General features: G+C 47.0%; 1 protein-coding gene across 1 annotated transcript in view; it reads left to right on the top strand.

Moving 5' to 3' along the window:
* The first annotated feature begins 3,990 nt into the window (after positions 1 to 3,990).
* Positions 3,991 to 15,158, top strand: part of LOC118768752 (1-phosphatidylinositol 4,5-bisphosphate phosphodiesterase gamma-1-like) — a 36,349-nt gene continuing 25,181 nt past the window's right edge. Inside the window, exons 1-3 of the mRNA XM_036515651.1 lie at positions 3,991 to 5,564; positions 12,908 to 13,057; positions 13,401 to 13,494. Coding sequence (XP_036371544.1) covers positions 5,306 to 5,564; positions 12,908 to 13,057; positions 13,401 to 13,494 — 503 coding nt within the window. The 5' untranslated portion in view covers positions 3,991 to 5,305. The remainder of the gene's footprint in view (positions 5,565 to 12,907; positions 13,058 to 13,400; positions 13,495 to 15,158) is intronic.

Genomic DNA, 15,158 nt, shown 5'->3' with positions numbered 1-15,158 from the left:
ATTCTGTTTATGCATCTTTAAGTGAACCCCTTTACTATCATGTCATAGCCTGCTTATTATCCTTGTTAGAGTCATGGGTCAAACCCAAGAATTCGAGGTGCACTGTTTTAAAAATTGAGATTTAATAATGAACGTTGTGAGGTAGACATTGTACGTTGAGAGATGAACATTGTGAATGCCCTCTTTGAGGTCAGCTACCTTGTGCCAGGGGTACTGCATCTGGTTCTGTGTCTCTCTCTCACTCTCTGTCCAGTCTGTGTACATCAAAGTGGCACCCTAACAGTGCTCTGCGATCATTAATCAAAGGAATGATGGTCTGCAATCTCTGAATCCCATAACCTTGGGAACATAGCCTTATATGATGATTTACAAAGGTACTCAACTGAGGACCATACTGTTTACACCTTTGCAAGCATGCACACGCACACACACACGCACACACACACAGCTATGCCAATGACACAGTATTAGACATGATTTGTGTTCCTGATGACCATTTAGCAGTATTCCCAAAGCAAATGCACTATGTACCTTGGGTAATTTCAGTAGGGCTTTCTAATTCTGACACTATGCACCATGGGTAATTTCAGTAGGGCCGTCTGTTTCTGACATTATGCACCATGGGTCATTTCAGTAGCACCATCTGTTTCTGACATAATGCACCATGGGTCATTTCAGTAGGGCTGTCTATTTCTGACGTTATGCACCATGGGTGATTTCAGTAGGGCCATGTGCTTTTGACATCGATGCACCATTTCACTACAGTTTTTGTTGTTCTTGTGTCTTGTTTCTGTGGTGAAAGTTGGTCCTTTTAGCTGCTACAATAATCACACAGCTCACAGCTAATGATAGATGACTAATAATGCTGTCTTTTCATTTACTGTTTTTCAGTTATCTAATCATGGCATATTATTTAAACTCAAATATTACAGACTGACAAAAAAGGCAATAGTGGTAATCAGATTGTTTCTGCTTGTGGAACCTTTAATGTTCGGTGTTAAAAACACTCGATAATAATTTTAATGTTTTATGTAAAAATGCTTGTTATATCCCTAACTGTATCAAAAACCCTTAATGCTGGATGTAATTACACTTCTGTACCTACAATGTGTTCACATAGTAATCAGATGTGAGTAATAAACATGTAATTACATATTAAGGGATTTAATTGCAATACGTATTGTGAAATAAGGTTTACTTAATTGTACTGATGTGTGTTATTACACACATACAGCATCTTTGTAACATACTATAGAATGTGTGCAAACACTTGCACATTTAAAATGCATGTTGTTTTGACATTATGAGTGCACAGCTATTTCATACAAAGGTATAGCATGCAATAACTACAGCTTTTCTTCCAGTAAGGCAATTGCCATCATTAAAAGCAAACTGATGCAATACAGTGAGCTATCAGTGTTATGTGACATATTGTTGTCCCACAGGGATAGATGAATGTGATACACATAATGCATGAGGTTTCACAAAGGTTCTGATATCACTGAGGTACGAACCTAGAGCACCAAAGTGATCTTCTCATGTCGTGTCATCAACAGAGTGGAACGGCAAGCCAAATTAGTCTATTTAAAATGTATGAAACGGTAGTTTATTATTTATAAATTTTTACAGGGTTTAAGACCTAGATGTTACGTGTTAATATTTTTTTACACAGTGTAAAATGATGCAATTCGCACAGCACCACGCCCTTCGTCTGAGCGTCTGCCTCCAGCAACAGCGAGTGTGACTATAATAATAACCCATCACTGCCCACTGCCGTAACCCCACTGATCTTCCCTCAGTCTGGAAGTGGGGAAGCAGTGTGGTGCGGTTTTAACGCATGGGCCAAGTAACCAAGAGGCTGCGGTTCGATTTCCTGCTGGGGCACTGCTGCTTGGGCGAGGTACTTAACCCGGAATTGCTTCAGTAAATATCCAGCTGTATACATGGATACAACTACAATCCATGCAACTTGCTCTAGATAACAGCACCTGCTAAATGACAGTAATGTAATGTAATGGGTGGTTGTCAGTTGCCTCACTGGCAGCAGTGTGGCCTAGCAGCTAAGGAAGAAGATCTGTAATCACAGGCTGCAGAACTACATGCTCGGGTCCTGGCTGAGCCACCGCCACGGCGACCTTTAGCAAAACTACAGCACTGAACCCGAAACGCTTCAGGAAATACCCAGCTGCAGCAATGGAGGGCGTGTATAATGTCAGCTGCGGACTGTCAGTGGCACTGGAAGGAGGCACTCAGTTAAAAAGAAAGTAAATGCCATCACAACTGTAATCAGACAGCGGTTGTCACATGGATATTCTGGTCCTGGACTGTACCAGGCCCTGGGCCAGAGAGAAGGGGAGGAGCTCAGTGCTTGTGTGCAGTTCAGTGACAGTGGAACAGCGACCCAGTGCTTGTTATTTTAAACTACCTTTGTTTATGCTTTAAATGTTTTTTTTTATAAACTTGGTTGGCCTGGTTTGTGGTTAAACTCATTAAATCTGTCAGTTTAAGTTTTGTGGATCTTTCATTTAATTTGTTGATGAAATGTGAGGTTACCATGATGGAATTACTGTGATTACGTATGTCAAACCCCCCCTTCGTATCTCTGTCTATCTCTGTCCCCCCCGCCATCTCCCCCCTCCCTAACCCTCCTGTCTCTCTCTCTCCTCTCTCTCTCTCTCGCTCCCTCTGTAGTGGGAGTGTGGTTTGTGCTCTGTGATTGGACTCTCAGTGACCAGTAGCTGAAGATTCCTGCATACGCCCAGTGAAAACATGTGGAGTTGATTAAACATTGCAATGTGGTGATGTCACTCACACACACACATCTCCAGTGCAGAGATATACACACACACACACACAAAGCACAACTTAACTGACAAGGCCAATGCAATGAGACTGTTAAACACACTTAGCACTCACTGACACATACACACAGTGAAACTCATTAACAGATGAGAGACCGTTTTTTCTCACTCAATGGCCTAAGATAGGCTGATTTTGGAACTCATGACGGGGTCACTCCTCCCAGCCACAATACCTGCCTGTACTGGTCCTCCAGTGGTGGAACGAACTTTCCACAGTGTTTGGGACAGCAGAATCACTGGCTATCTTCCAATGCAGAGTGAAGACCCATTTCTTCAGAGTATTACTCTCGTGAGCTTTGGATATTGTTTGATTTATTGGCAATTTATGATTTATGGCATTGTATGTATTTGATGACTTCCCATAGTTTCTAGGTTGTGTTAGTTTTAGATTAGCGCAAGCTATCTTGTGATGATGCTTGAATGCTGTTGTGCATGCTCTTGCTGGTCTGGGAGTGTTATTAACCAGCTCTGGCACTGTTAAATTGGATAGATACACTTCTGTTCTCTTGTGCTTGAAGTCGGTCTGGATGAGAACATCTGCTAAATGAATGTGATGTAAACTGTAAGCAGGATGAACCCTTGCTGAAACATAGTCACTCGATTTTGAGTATGACCACAGACTGCTGAACAGTGAGATCTAAATGCGAAAACGAAATGCGAAATTGCAACATGCTGCCTTCGTACTGTCATCAGTGACACAGCTGAGCCACACCAGATAAAAACAGCCGTGTTCTCCGAGCTCAAACCTCACCACAGATTCTGAAATGCATACACTAAATTTCCAAACAGTGCAGCAACCTGGTCCAACAAGAAGTGGCATCAGTTTGCTCACCAGTGGTTTTTGTACAAGCGTGTCACATTTATATTTGTAAATTAAAGTAATTATTCCGGTGAGGCTGGGGTGATGGAATTTCTTAGTGTTGTGAACATCAAAGTGTTTGTTGCGGAGTAGCACTGTCTTATCACACCTGGGGTGCAGAGACGCCTGCAGTTGTATTTGATTCCGCAAGATGTCGCCATTTCGCCTCTGCTGGCACGCTTTCATTTTCTCACTTTTCCTCTCTGTTTTTCATTCGTTCTCTCTGCTTCCCCGCATCTTTACTGTGATATAGAATTCAGGAGGAAAAAAAATCCAGCTGATCTCTTTCCGGCCTGCTACGCTTGTATTTCCTTTCAAGGCATCTTGCGTTCTCGTGGACAGGGCTTCCAGCAATCCGAGGGTCTTGCGAGGGGAAAAATATGCGTTAGCAGTAGCCAGAGAAATACGCGTTTTGGAAAATATTAGGTATTAATTGAGGTGCACAGGAGGGAGAGCATGCAGTTGGGAGCCGCGGCGGTCGGCGGCCTCTCCTTGCGAGCGCCGCCGCAGCGGGTCTGAGGGACGGACGAGATGGAACGCGCTGGGCTCGGAGCTCCTCTATCACTGCCACGCGATGCGCGACTCAGCTGATCGCGACACCGTGCACCCCCCAAATCGGTGTCACCCCTTTTCACCGTTTCATCCCGCCGCTGTCCTACCTCTGCCTTCTCCGTCCGGCCGAAAGGCGCCCTTGTTGTTCCGAACGTTTTATTTTCGCATGGACTGTTATATAAATTAATATTTTTTCCTGCGGGTAGAGCACTTCTAAACCCCCGGGTTTTTTTTTTTGCCTGTTTCTCGTGAAGGTGGCAGAGGCGTGTGTGTGTGTGTGTCGGGGTCGTGGCGTTGTGTACACGCTGGCTGTAATGTTTATACGCGGACACACCGTGTTTGTGTGTATGTTTCTGGATTAGCAGAATAACAGCCGAACCGTGCAGATCGTTCTTATGCAATGGCTATCCCAAAGGAAAATAAGCGGAAGGTTGGATATACCAGCTACTTGCGTCCAGAATGAGGACGGTTTTCTATCGAATTTAAGCTTCTGGTGCACAGCCAGACGCATCTGGAAAGGATAACACAGAGATAAACTTTTTCCCCGGGTTGGATAAGATATATCGCATATGGCATTTTTTGGATTATAGATAATTTTTGTGTAGATTTTAATAATTTATTTTTACCTAAGGCAGTAACCCTGCAAGTTTTTTGGTGAGGAGAAAAGCGTGGAAAATGGAATATAGCCTACGTTTGAATTTAAGACATGTATGAAAGAAGCAGTGGTTATTTTCTTTTTCCTTTAATATTTTAGCACACGTATCTATATATGAGTCTATAAATGAAAGCTATATGTAACGAGCCAGCTATTTAAATACGCTGCAAATTTCTGCTTTTGCTGTAATATCCCCGATATTGTACGCTGTCAAGCCTCGAATATTGAACTTCTTCGAGCAGCAAGATTGCAATCATTGTAACTCACTACAACAGCACTTTGTCACAATAACCAAAAAAAATTAAAATAATTTAAAAAAGCCAAAGGATCTTAAACCCCCAGCACATCTGCGAATTCGGCGCTTGGTATGCTTTGAGGATGTGCGCCGCGAGGTTCGGAGGGAGCGTCAATGGCTACGCGGACGAGGCCACCAACGGAACCGGACCGGCAGCCGCGTCCCGGATGCTGGACTGGGCCGAGGCCGGTGCGCGGATCCTGCACAGCCTGGAGATCGGAACCGTGATGACGGTGTTCTATCAGAAGAAGTCCCAGCGACCCGAGAGGAGAACTTTCCAGATAAGGCAGGACACGCGGATGGTCGTCTGGAGCCGAAATCCCGACAAAATCGAAGGCGAGAGTAAGTAGGCTTATTGCTAAATACGCTGTCGTATATAAATTGCGTTATATTCTTCGTAGCTTCGTATCATATTCTCTCTGACGACGACATTTAGGAAGCATGGCGTCCTAATCCCCTCGTACATTTTTGCTATATATTTTTTCATTTTGTTTTAACCGACTACGTTCAGTAGGGAACTCGTATTTCTACAGTAATACTTTACACAGTTTCTGTCAGTCATACGAATAATCGGTAACCATAACAGCGAGTTTGTCCTGGGGTCAAGACGCTCTTGAGGAGAGCCAGGAAGCCTCTGCGCGTGAGCGGGGCGCGCTCATCATTCAAAGGTCGCACGCGCAGAGATCAAAGGGTCAGCCGGAGGTCAGGTGCACGAGGGAGGCTCATTAGCGTAATTAAGCGTGAAATGAGCGCGGTCATTAAGAAAACCTCCCATAAATAATGATGATATCTGGTGTGTAATGAAAAAAGGAGGCAAGAGATTACTGTGATGTGACACAAGGGTGAGCTTTGGGGGTATTTCCGATCAGAGTGATGTACTTGTTGATACTGTGAGCTGTTTTCTCCAGAGGACAGCATGAATCCTGTCAGGCCGGGATTCAGAATGTTTCCCCTGATCGTTGGGAGTGCTGAGCCCTAAAGGCTGGCTCCACCTCTGACTGTACGCTCCACATGCCCTGACACCTGGGCGGGGCTGTCCATCACACTGCTGTGGTGTACTACTGAGGTGCTGTCACCCCAAAAGTCCATGTCAGATGTTTCTTATCAAGCGAACCAGGTTTCAGCTCTGCAGCTGAGAATGAGGTGTAATGAGCCAGTCTGGTGGCAGCTCTACAGTAGAAAGGGGTATAATGAGCCAGCCAGGTTCCAGCTCTACAGCGGGAAGGGGGTATAATGAGCCAGCCTGGTTCCAGCTCTATAGTAGGAAAGGGGTACCATAAGCCAGCCTGGTTCTAGCTCTACAGTGGGAAAGGGGCATCATTGTGGGAAGTGGATAGTTTGCCCTCTCCCTTGCTAGAACAAATGCAGCTGTGTGGTTTTCAGAAGGTTGCCGGTCAGTGGCCTCCCATAGTCAGACTCCATGCTGTACACTTGGACCTTTCTCCTGAGCACAGTCAGATATTGATTATTTTCAAGTTATTATTTCCAGCTGTAGCATCTCACACAGAAGTGTTTTACCCTAAAGGGGGGTGGGGGTCGTTGGGGGGGTGGTTAACTGCGATAAGGCAAGCTGTGCGGGGCATTTCCTGAACGCTCTCTGTGGAGAGAGAGAGAGAGGGAGAGAGAGAGAGCAGGCTGCGGGGAAGGAGAGGCTGGTGCCCAATGCTCACCCTGACCCGCGGAATCGCTTCTCAGATGTAATGCCCAGCATCGATTTGTCTGGGATGGATATCCCGTCGGCTGATTTTTTCATGGTGTGGCATTCTGGAATCTTAAAAATAGATTTGTGTCGAAACGTTCCATTTGGAATGAATCTGCTTGGCAAACATTTTCCCTCTGCTTCATCTGTTCCTCCCCAGCTGCCCCTCCCCCTACCGCTCTCTCAGGCCAGCCCTCTGGCCGTGCACGGTGCTTTACAGCAGCGAGAGAGAGAGAGAGAGAGAGGGCCACAGTCCAGTCCTACCTCCAAGACTGTGTCAGGCAGTCAGTGTAGTGTGTGAAGTCTCTTTCACGTTGTGCTGTTATTAGACTGTCAGTGAGCTGTGTTAGGCTGAGTAAGTCAGCTGTATTAGATTGTGTCAGTGTGCTGTGCTAGACTGCGTGAGATTGTGCTGTTTCTTTCAGACTGCTCTGTATTAGACTGTGTCATTGTGTTGTATTACACTGTGCAAACTGGGTCAGCCTCTTGTCTAAGGCTGCAGGCTGTTCACACTGTTCTCCAGGCTGCATTTGGACTTGTGCACGCGTACACACACACATACTCACACACACACACTCAGCAGACTATTCCTCACCCTCTGTGTAAGACATGCTGAGCATTAGTGGGACTTACAGCGGGAAGTTCCTGTCTGAGCCCTGTCTGTTTTAGGTCACGTCTCTTTTAAAATGCTGTGATGTTCAGGCAACATTGTGAGAACACTGTGTGTGTGCTTGTGTCTCTCTGTCTGTCTGGTGGGTTATACCTGTTATGAAGTGAGCAGAAGTTACGTGTCATAACTATTTGCAAGCTACAGCTGTAATTTACAGATCCTAAGATTCTAGCTGCTTAAGCTCTCATATGTATACACATACACATATTGTGAAAGCACAATCAATAGTAGTAAAGAGGAAAATCAGTAATAATAATTATAATAATAGTGGCAGTCGCAATAAGTCATTTGTTTTGGGGTTATGCAATGCCCCAGTTCTGTACTCTCTGTGCCCGAGGCTGGGGCACACTGCCACAGAGAGGCCAGCTGGTGGTGCTGAGTGTCCCTCCCCCAGTACTGCCCATCTTTTCGCTCCCACGGTCCTTTCTTTCAGCCAGGGAGAGAGGATACCTGTGAAATACCAACCCCTTTGGCTAGCGTAATGTTCACAGTGCAGGAGAACGTACGCGTCTGTCAGCTCTCTGTCCTGCTTTCCTCTCCCTCTACTGGGAAAAGCTTCTGCCTGTGTGCGTGTGTGTGTGAGTGAGAGTGTGTGTGTGTGTCTGTGCGTGTGTGTGCGTGTGCGTGTGCGTGTGTGTGTGTGTGTGTGTGTGTGTGTGTGTGTGTGTGAGACTACAGTAGTTCCGCACATTGGCTGTGTTTAACAGCAACACTAGACAGTAAATCACTCATCACTATCCCTGCCTCTGTCCCCATCAATAATAACACAGGGTCACACCCCCCATCCCCCACCCCCCACGGAGCACATTCCTGGAACTCTGTGTTCGTCTTTCTTTCTCTGCCCCCCCCCCCCCCCTTCTCTCCCTCTGTCATTCGGCTTTGATCTATTCTTCCTCTGTTTAACCTTCCTCTCCCTCTGTCTTTTCTCTCTTCCTCTGTTTTACTTTATTTTCTCTCTCTCCTCCTTCCTCCTCTGGCTCACTTTCTTTTCTTTTCCCTTATTTTTTTTTTCATTTTGTCCCTCCATCTCTTCACATGGCGGCTTGTATTTGAACTCTCCGATGCTGGGCAGGCCTCCACTCTAAAGCAACATTAGAGAGCTGTTCTCGTCTGATAAAACAGAGGAAAGATCACAGTATCATCACATAAAAATGCTCTGTTTTTTTGAAAGAAGACCCACCAGCTCAGAGCCATGTTGGACCCCACACTCAGAAAGCAGGAATTTGGCACTGATATGCAGTTTTATCAATTTATATCTCAGCAAATGCCTCTGACTACCTTTTATACACTCACACACACGTGCACACAGTCACACTCTCTCACACAGTCTCACATACTGACACACACACTCACAGTGACACACTCTCATGCTCTCAGTCACACACAGACACACACACCCAGTGACACAGTGACACACCCTCAGACAGTCTCATACACACACGCACATAGTCGTATTTTATCACACAGTCATACACACACACATACACTCAGTGACATAGTGACACACTCTCAGACAGTCTCACACGCACGTGTGTGAGTTATAAGATCTATTTTTTTATAAAGACTGGTGAGTCAGTTGAGATTAGAGTGCTTGCTGTACAGCCAGAGCGCTCCTCATTTGGGCTTGTGTTTCCCGAAGGTTCCTGACATGGCCTCCAGGCTGGACAGCAGCAGTGCATTCTCTTTTTAAGTGTCTCTGCTGGGGACCTTTTCTAACCCTTTACCCCGTGGGAATTTGACTGTTTTACCCCAGGCACGAGGCCTGTGTGCGTTCTCTCTATTTGTATTTGAGTGTGTGTGTGTGTGTGTGTATGTGTGCTTGTCTGTGCATTCGTATGTGTGTGTTGAGGGGGTATTTGAGTGTGTGTGTGTGTGTGTGTGTATATGTGTCCTTGTGTGTGCATTCGTATGTGTGTGTTGAGGGGGTATTTGAGTGTGTGTGTGTGTGTGTGTGTGTGTGTATATGTGTCCTTGTGTGTGCATTCGTATGTGTGTTGAGGGGGTATTTGGGTGTATGTGTGTGTGTGTGTGTGTGTGCTTGTGTGTGCATTCGTATGTGTGTGTTGAGGGGGTATTTGAGTGTGTGTGTGTGTGTCCTGGTGCTCATTCCTGTGGCTCTCCTGATTGCATCACTGTTGCATTCTTGAGTAGGGGGTGAGTTCCTTCCCAGCAGTGCGGTGGACGTGGATATCCGATTAGAGCAGCGGAATCACACTCTCACGTGTCCTGCTCCAGTTGCTTTTTGCACTTTCATGTTTACACTTTAGCCAATCAACCCTGGTCCAGGAAGGCTGCAGTGTCTCCAGGGCTACGCAGGGCTGCTTTTCCTGCTGGACTGTGGCCCCGCTCTACTGGAGATGAGCAAACACAGCGAGGTTAGCCAGGATCAAATCCTGCCATAGCTGCCCCATCATGCACCTGCTAGTAGGCACCAGAGGTATCAGCATTCAGATTTATCTTCAGGTCAAATGCCTCCTTCCACCTGCGATATGAGCCTGTACATATATCCTGCCGACTAGTGGTAATAATGATTCCTAGGCATAGTACCAAAGGGCAATGGGTTCAAATCCCACCCAGTTGCTTTGCTGCTGAGCAGGAAGCTTGTCGAGATTCCTACTGCAGAACAATGGTCGGTCTGAGGGCTAGCGGTGGTGGAGGGGGGAGCAGCACGGTGCTCAGTGAATCTGCACAGTGCCAGCAGTGAAGCTTTCCCCGGGTAAGAGCTGAGTCCGGTGAACGCAGCAATATCAAGTTCTACAAAAGCAGGACTGAGGCAGGCAGTTTCCTCTGAAGGAGGCCGACCCCGCTGAGCGCGTTCGAGCGGCGTTGTCTCGCTCCTGAAGAACACCAGGAAGCAGCGAGCCCTGACGAAACCCAAGCCGGCCTGGTGGCTCCGCGGGGTTAATCCCATGGAAGTGATGTCACCGGGATACAATGCACTTGTCGGAAGGCTTATTCAAAACAGCTTGCGGCCTGCATTTCCTTCACTGTGCTACCAACAAAAACAAAAACACGCAGCGCGTCTACAGGAAACCTAGCCGAGCCGAGGTGTTCCTCCAGGGTGGCGCTATGGAATTAAAACCCAGGGAACGGAGTTTGGTTGGACATGACAAGCCTGCATACATTCATACATGTGTTCGCAGCCCCGGGGAGCAGCGGTTAGAAGTAAGGGATAATTTACGTGATTGGGGCTGTATCTTTAGCGGGAGAAGGCCCGGCTGTTGGCCCCATCTTCTTCTGACCTTCTGGCAGGGAGCAGCAAACAGGAACAGAGAGAACACATCCTCCTCCCTCTCAGCTCCACGCCAGACACTTTTTGTTCTCATCTCAAAGTGAATGCCGTCGTCTTCTCCTGACTGCCTTCGATGTGAAACAGATTTCTGGTCCATAGGTGATGGTTTTGTTTAACATATTTTTAACATCTTCAAAGAGTTTGAAGAGTTTTTTTCCTTGGCTTTTTCTTTGCATGTTCTTGCCAGTGTATTCATGCTTGGTCCTTTATTCTTCGCAATGCTATTGAGGCAAGGTTTAATTCTGCACAAGAAATGCAATATTTTATCTAAAACAACAAACCAGGTATGAAAGCCAAATTTAAAACACTGCAGTACCTAGCTGCTCGATCATTCATACGTTGCTGGATTTTCCTGGATTTACCACTGCTCCCCACTGCTGCTCTGACCACTGCTCCACACTGATTCTCTGATCACTGCTCCACACTGCTGCTCTGATCACTGCTCCACACTGCTGCTCTGACCACTGCTCCACACTGATGCTCTGATCACTGCTCCACACTGCTGCTCTGATCACTGCTCCACACTGCTGCTCTGACCACTGCCCCACACTGCTGCTCTGATCAGTGCTCCGCAATGTTGCTCTCATCACTGCCCCACAATGTTGCTCTGACCACTGCTCCACACTGCAGCTCTGATCAGTGCTCCGCAATGTTGCTCTGATCACTGCCCCACGCTGCTGCTCTGATCACTGCCCCACGCTGCTGCTCTGATCACTGCCCCACACTGCTGCTCTGATCAGTGCTCCGCAATGTTGCTCTGATCACTGCCCCACGCTGCTGCTCTGATCACTGCCCCACACTGCTGCTCTGATCACTGCCCCACACTGCTGCTCTGACCACTGCTCCACACTGCTGCTCTGATCACTGCCCCACACTGCTGCTCTGATCAGTGCTCCACACTGCTGCTCTGACCACTGCTCCACACTGCTGCTCTGATCACTGCTCCGCACTGTTCTGGAGAGTATGGAAACTCGGGCAGGTCTCTCTGGGCAGGACTGCAGCAGGGTGTGGTGTGTTTACTCTCACATAGAGCTCAGGGGGCAGGTCGGCCTCTCGTCTGGTTTATGGCTTTTCTGCAGAAGTAGGGAGAGCCGAGCGCCAGGGTGTGTGGGTGTGTGCGTGCACGGGGGGGACAGCACTGCCTGAGATGGGTTTTAGCTTTACTGCGTTCCCTCAGCCTCTCACTCCCTGACTTCTCTCTCTGTCTCTCTTTCTCTTTCTCTGTCTCTTTCTCGCACAATGACACACACACACACACACACTGTTTTCTGGGTCACGTTCAAAGATAGAAAAGTGCTCCATTGTGTGGCAGTTTGAGCAACGGTCAGTGGTCACTAAGGCCGTGTGTGGTTTGAGCTGTGAGAACAGTGTATGGGTGGGGCTGAGTGAGGTACGACTCTGTGTAGGAGAATGGAGACTGTACGCTCACTGTCTGTGGCCTGAATAAGTACACCTACTGCATGAGTGATGAAATGTGATCTTCTGGTTCCTGGAGTTTGCATTTTGAATGGGGAGAGGGCATCTAGTTTAGCAATGAAAGAGAAACAATCACCACCATTATAGATAGGGAGCATTCTCTGTTAGGACACAAAGGGTGTGTGTGTGTGTATGAAGGTACACTGCAGTTTGCCTCTGCTGGTGTAGCTCGTAAACTGTTTGTGTGAGCGACCTTTGCTCTGGTGTAGTGTTTGCCGATTCTCTCTCTCTGCAGCTGGTGTGTGTGACATCACTGGGAGGAGACTGTTCTGCTCTTTGTGCCTGCAGAGAGAGAGAAAGAGTGTGTGTGTGTGTGTGTATGTGTGTGTCTGTGTGTGTGTGTGTATGTGTGTGTCTGTGGGGGTGGGGTGTTGTAAATGAATGACACATTGTTATTATATTCACCATCCCTCATCCAATGTGACTGATTGTTTTTATAGGTGATTCTCACCTCCTTCTGGGGTGAGGTGGGAGGATATTGTGCATAATTAAATTATTAATTCATTATAATGACCCTTTCTTTCACCCCCTCCACCCCCACCCCACAGTTGACATTGCGGAGATAAAGGAGCTCCGTCTTGGGAAGGGGTCCCGTGATTTTGAGCGTTACCCAGAGGAGGCACGCAAGCTGGACTCCTCCCTCTGCTTCATCATCCTCTATGGACTGGAGTTCCGCCTGAAGACTCTGAGCGTGGCTGGTCAGTCAGTCTGTCTGTTTGTCTGTCTGTCTGTTGATCTTTTTGTTCTCAAGTGCATTTGTGTGTCTGTCCTTCCTGACTGTCCGTTTGTCTTTGCCCTTTTGTCTGTCTGCCTGTCCTTCTGTGCATTTGCATATCTGTCCTTCTTGTCTCACTGTCTGTCTGCTTGCATGTTCGTGCATCTGCCTCTATAGTATGCCAGCAAGACAGACTATGTAATCTCTCTGTTTCTGTGTGTGATGGTCTCTCTGATAGACTGTCTAGCCCATCTCCCCTCCCTTCCTTCTCTCTTTCTCTCTCTCTGAGCTTTGAAAGCTCACTCTCATCCCTTTCTCTCCTGCAGCGTTCAGTGAGGAGGAGGTGAACATGTGGATCACCGGGCTGAACTGGCTGATGCTGGACACACAGAGATCCTCCGCCCCCCAGCACATCGACAGGTGAGCTCGGGACCTGCTTCCACGGAAATAGGGCCAGAGGCATCGATGGGTCCACCTGGGTCCGATTCCGAACGCTTGCACTGGACAGTCATACTGTGTGGCTTGGTTTCCCCGGACTCCAGTTAGTAGAGCTTTGCCTGAGGGTATGCTGTCTTGCTGGGGATTGAAACTGAGGTCCCCTCAGGTAACACCTAATCCAGTTCTAACGAGTGGGAGCAAGGGAGGGGGGTTGAGAACCAGCCATTAGTGTTTCCTTTAGCAGACACCAGAAGGTTTTGGGTTCAGATCCTTTCAGCATCAGAGCCTGCTTAGATAATTCAGATGAAAAACTCTGTCCCACAGATGTGGAATTCTGCTTCCACGTTTTCCACTTTTGATTTTTTTTTTTTTTGGGCTCAGTGACACGTCCAAGGTGACTGTGGAACCATGCTTACTATAGTGCTGTTACCAGGCTAGGGCTGGCCAGTTGGCTCACCTGCAGGCCTGTGGCCGGAGCTGACCATGTCACCACACTGTGTAGCAAAAAATGCAGCCGATTTGCTGGAGTTCGGCTTAGCCAGTGTGACTAAAGCATTTCTCTCGCACTGAAATTCAATATCTCCTGTCTCTCCTGATTGGCTGGGCCTTTCGCACCCTGACAGGAAGTGTGCACTGGAAACACAAACCAGATCCCTCCCAGCTTTTTGGCATCTGGATCCTGGGTCCAGTTCAACTTGGTTCTGGTTCTGATAGTGAAAAATGAAAGGTGGTTCCCATGGATGACGGCCACGAAGGTGTCTGTTAGGAAGTGAACAGCTGGTAGCGGCAGGGGATGGAGGGATTTCTGTGGCCTGGCGAGTTTGTAGCGGTGAGGGGGGTTTCTAACCCATAAAAAGAGAGCTGAAATGAAGCCTGACGTCTTATATGCTCCAAATGCACTAGTACACTGATTCAGCAAATGTCTCCCTTTGCTGCAGAGAGAAACTTACCCCAGTGCCAACTGCCTCGCTTGAGCAGAGTTTGGAGAGATGACAGCTCCTCTCTCTCTTTCTCTTGCAGTTCAGTGCAATCCAAAAAAGATTTACTGGCATGACAGTTGCATGTGTTTCCAAAGTAGTTTTGTCATAATAGTATAATTATACAACAAGAATGATAATACTAACAGCCATAACCACCACCACCTCCACCACCACCACCACCAAGAACAGCAACAACAACAACAATACTAATAATGATATTATGATTATTGTTGTCATAATAATAATAATAGTAATAATAATAATAATAGTAATATATAACACAATATGCATACCTTTGCATATATCCATACTTGTGTGTGTATACTGTATGTGTGTATTTGTGCATGTGACTGTAAACATAAACTGTATATAATCCAGCCTTTTTTCCCACAATATAGGAGAGTCTTTCCTGTCTTCTAAGGTTTTGGGCCTCACAGCTTTACTAGACAGGAAATTGTGAAACTGTGGAACAGTTCCTCCCCTGTGTCCCCTATGTCTTTGCATATCATTGCTTTGCATATCATTTTTAGCTTTGATTTAGTTGGGTCTAAGAGTCAGAAGGTAATGGTGTGGGGTTGTTTGAGGTTGTTTGAGGTTAGTAGTGTTAGTATCTGTTAGTTCACTGAGTCTCAGGACAAGTTGGCTGACGGGACTGATTTCTGTGTT

The sequence above is a fragment of the Megalops cyprinoides genome, chromosome 2 (assembly GCF_013368585.1).
Source record: "Megalops cyprinoides isolate fMegCyp1 chromosome 2, fMegCyp1.pri, whole genome shotgun sequence".
Lineage (NCBI taxonomy): Eukaryota > Metazoa > Chordata > Actinopteri > Elopiformes > Megalopidae > Megalops > Megalops cyprinoides.
Note: the sequence above shows the minus strand (reverse complement) of the source record. Positions and strands in the feature narration are given on the sequence as shown.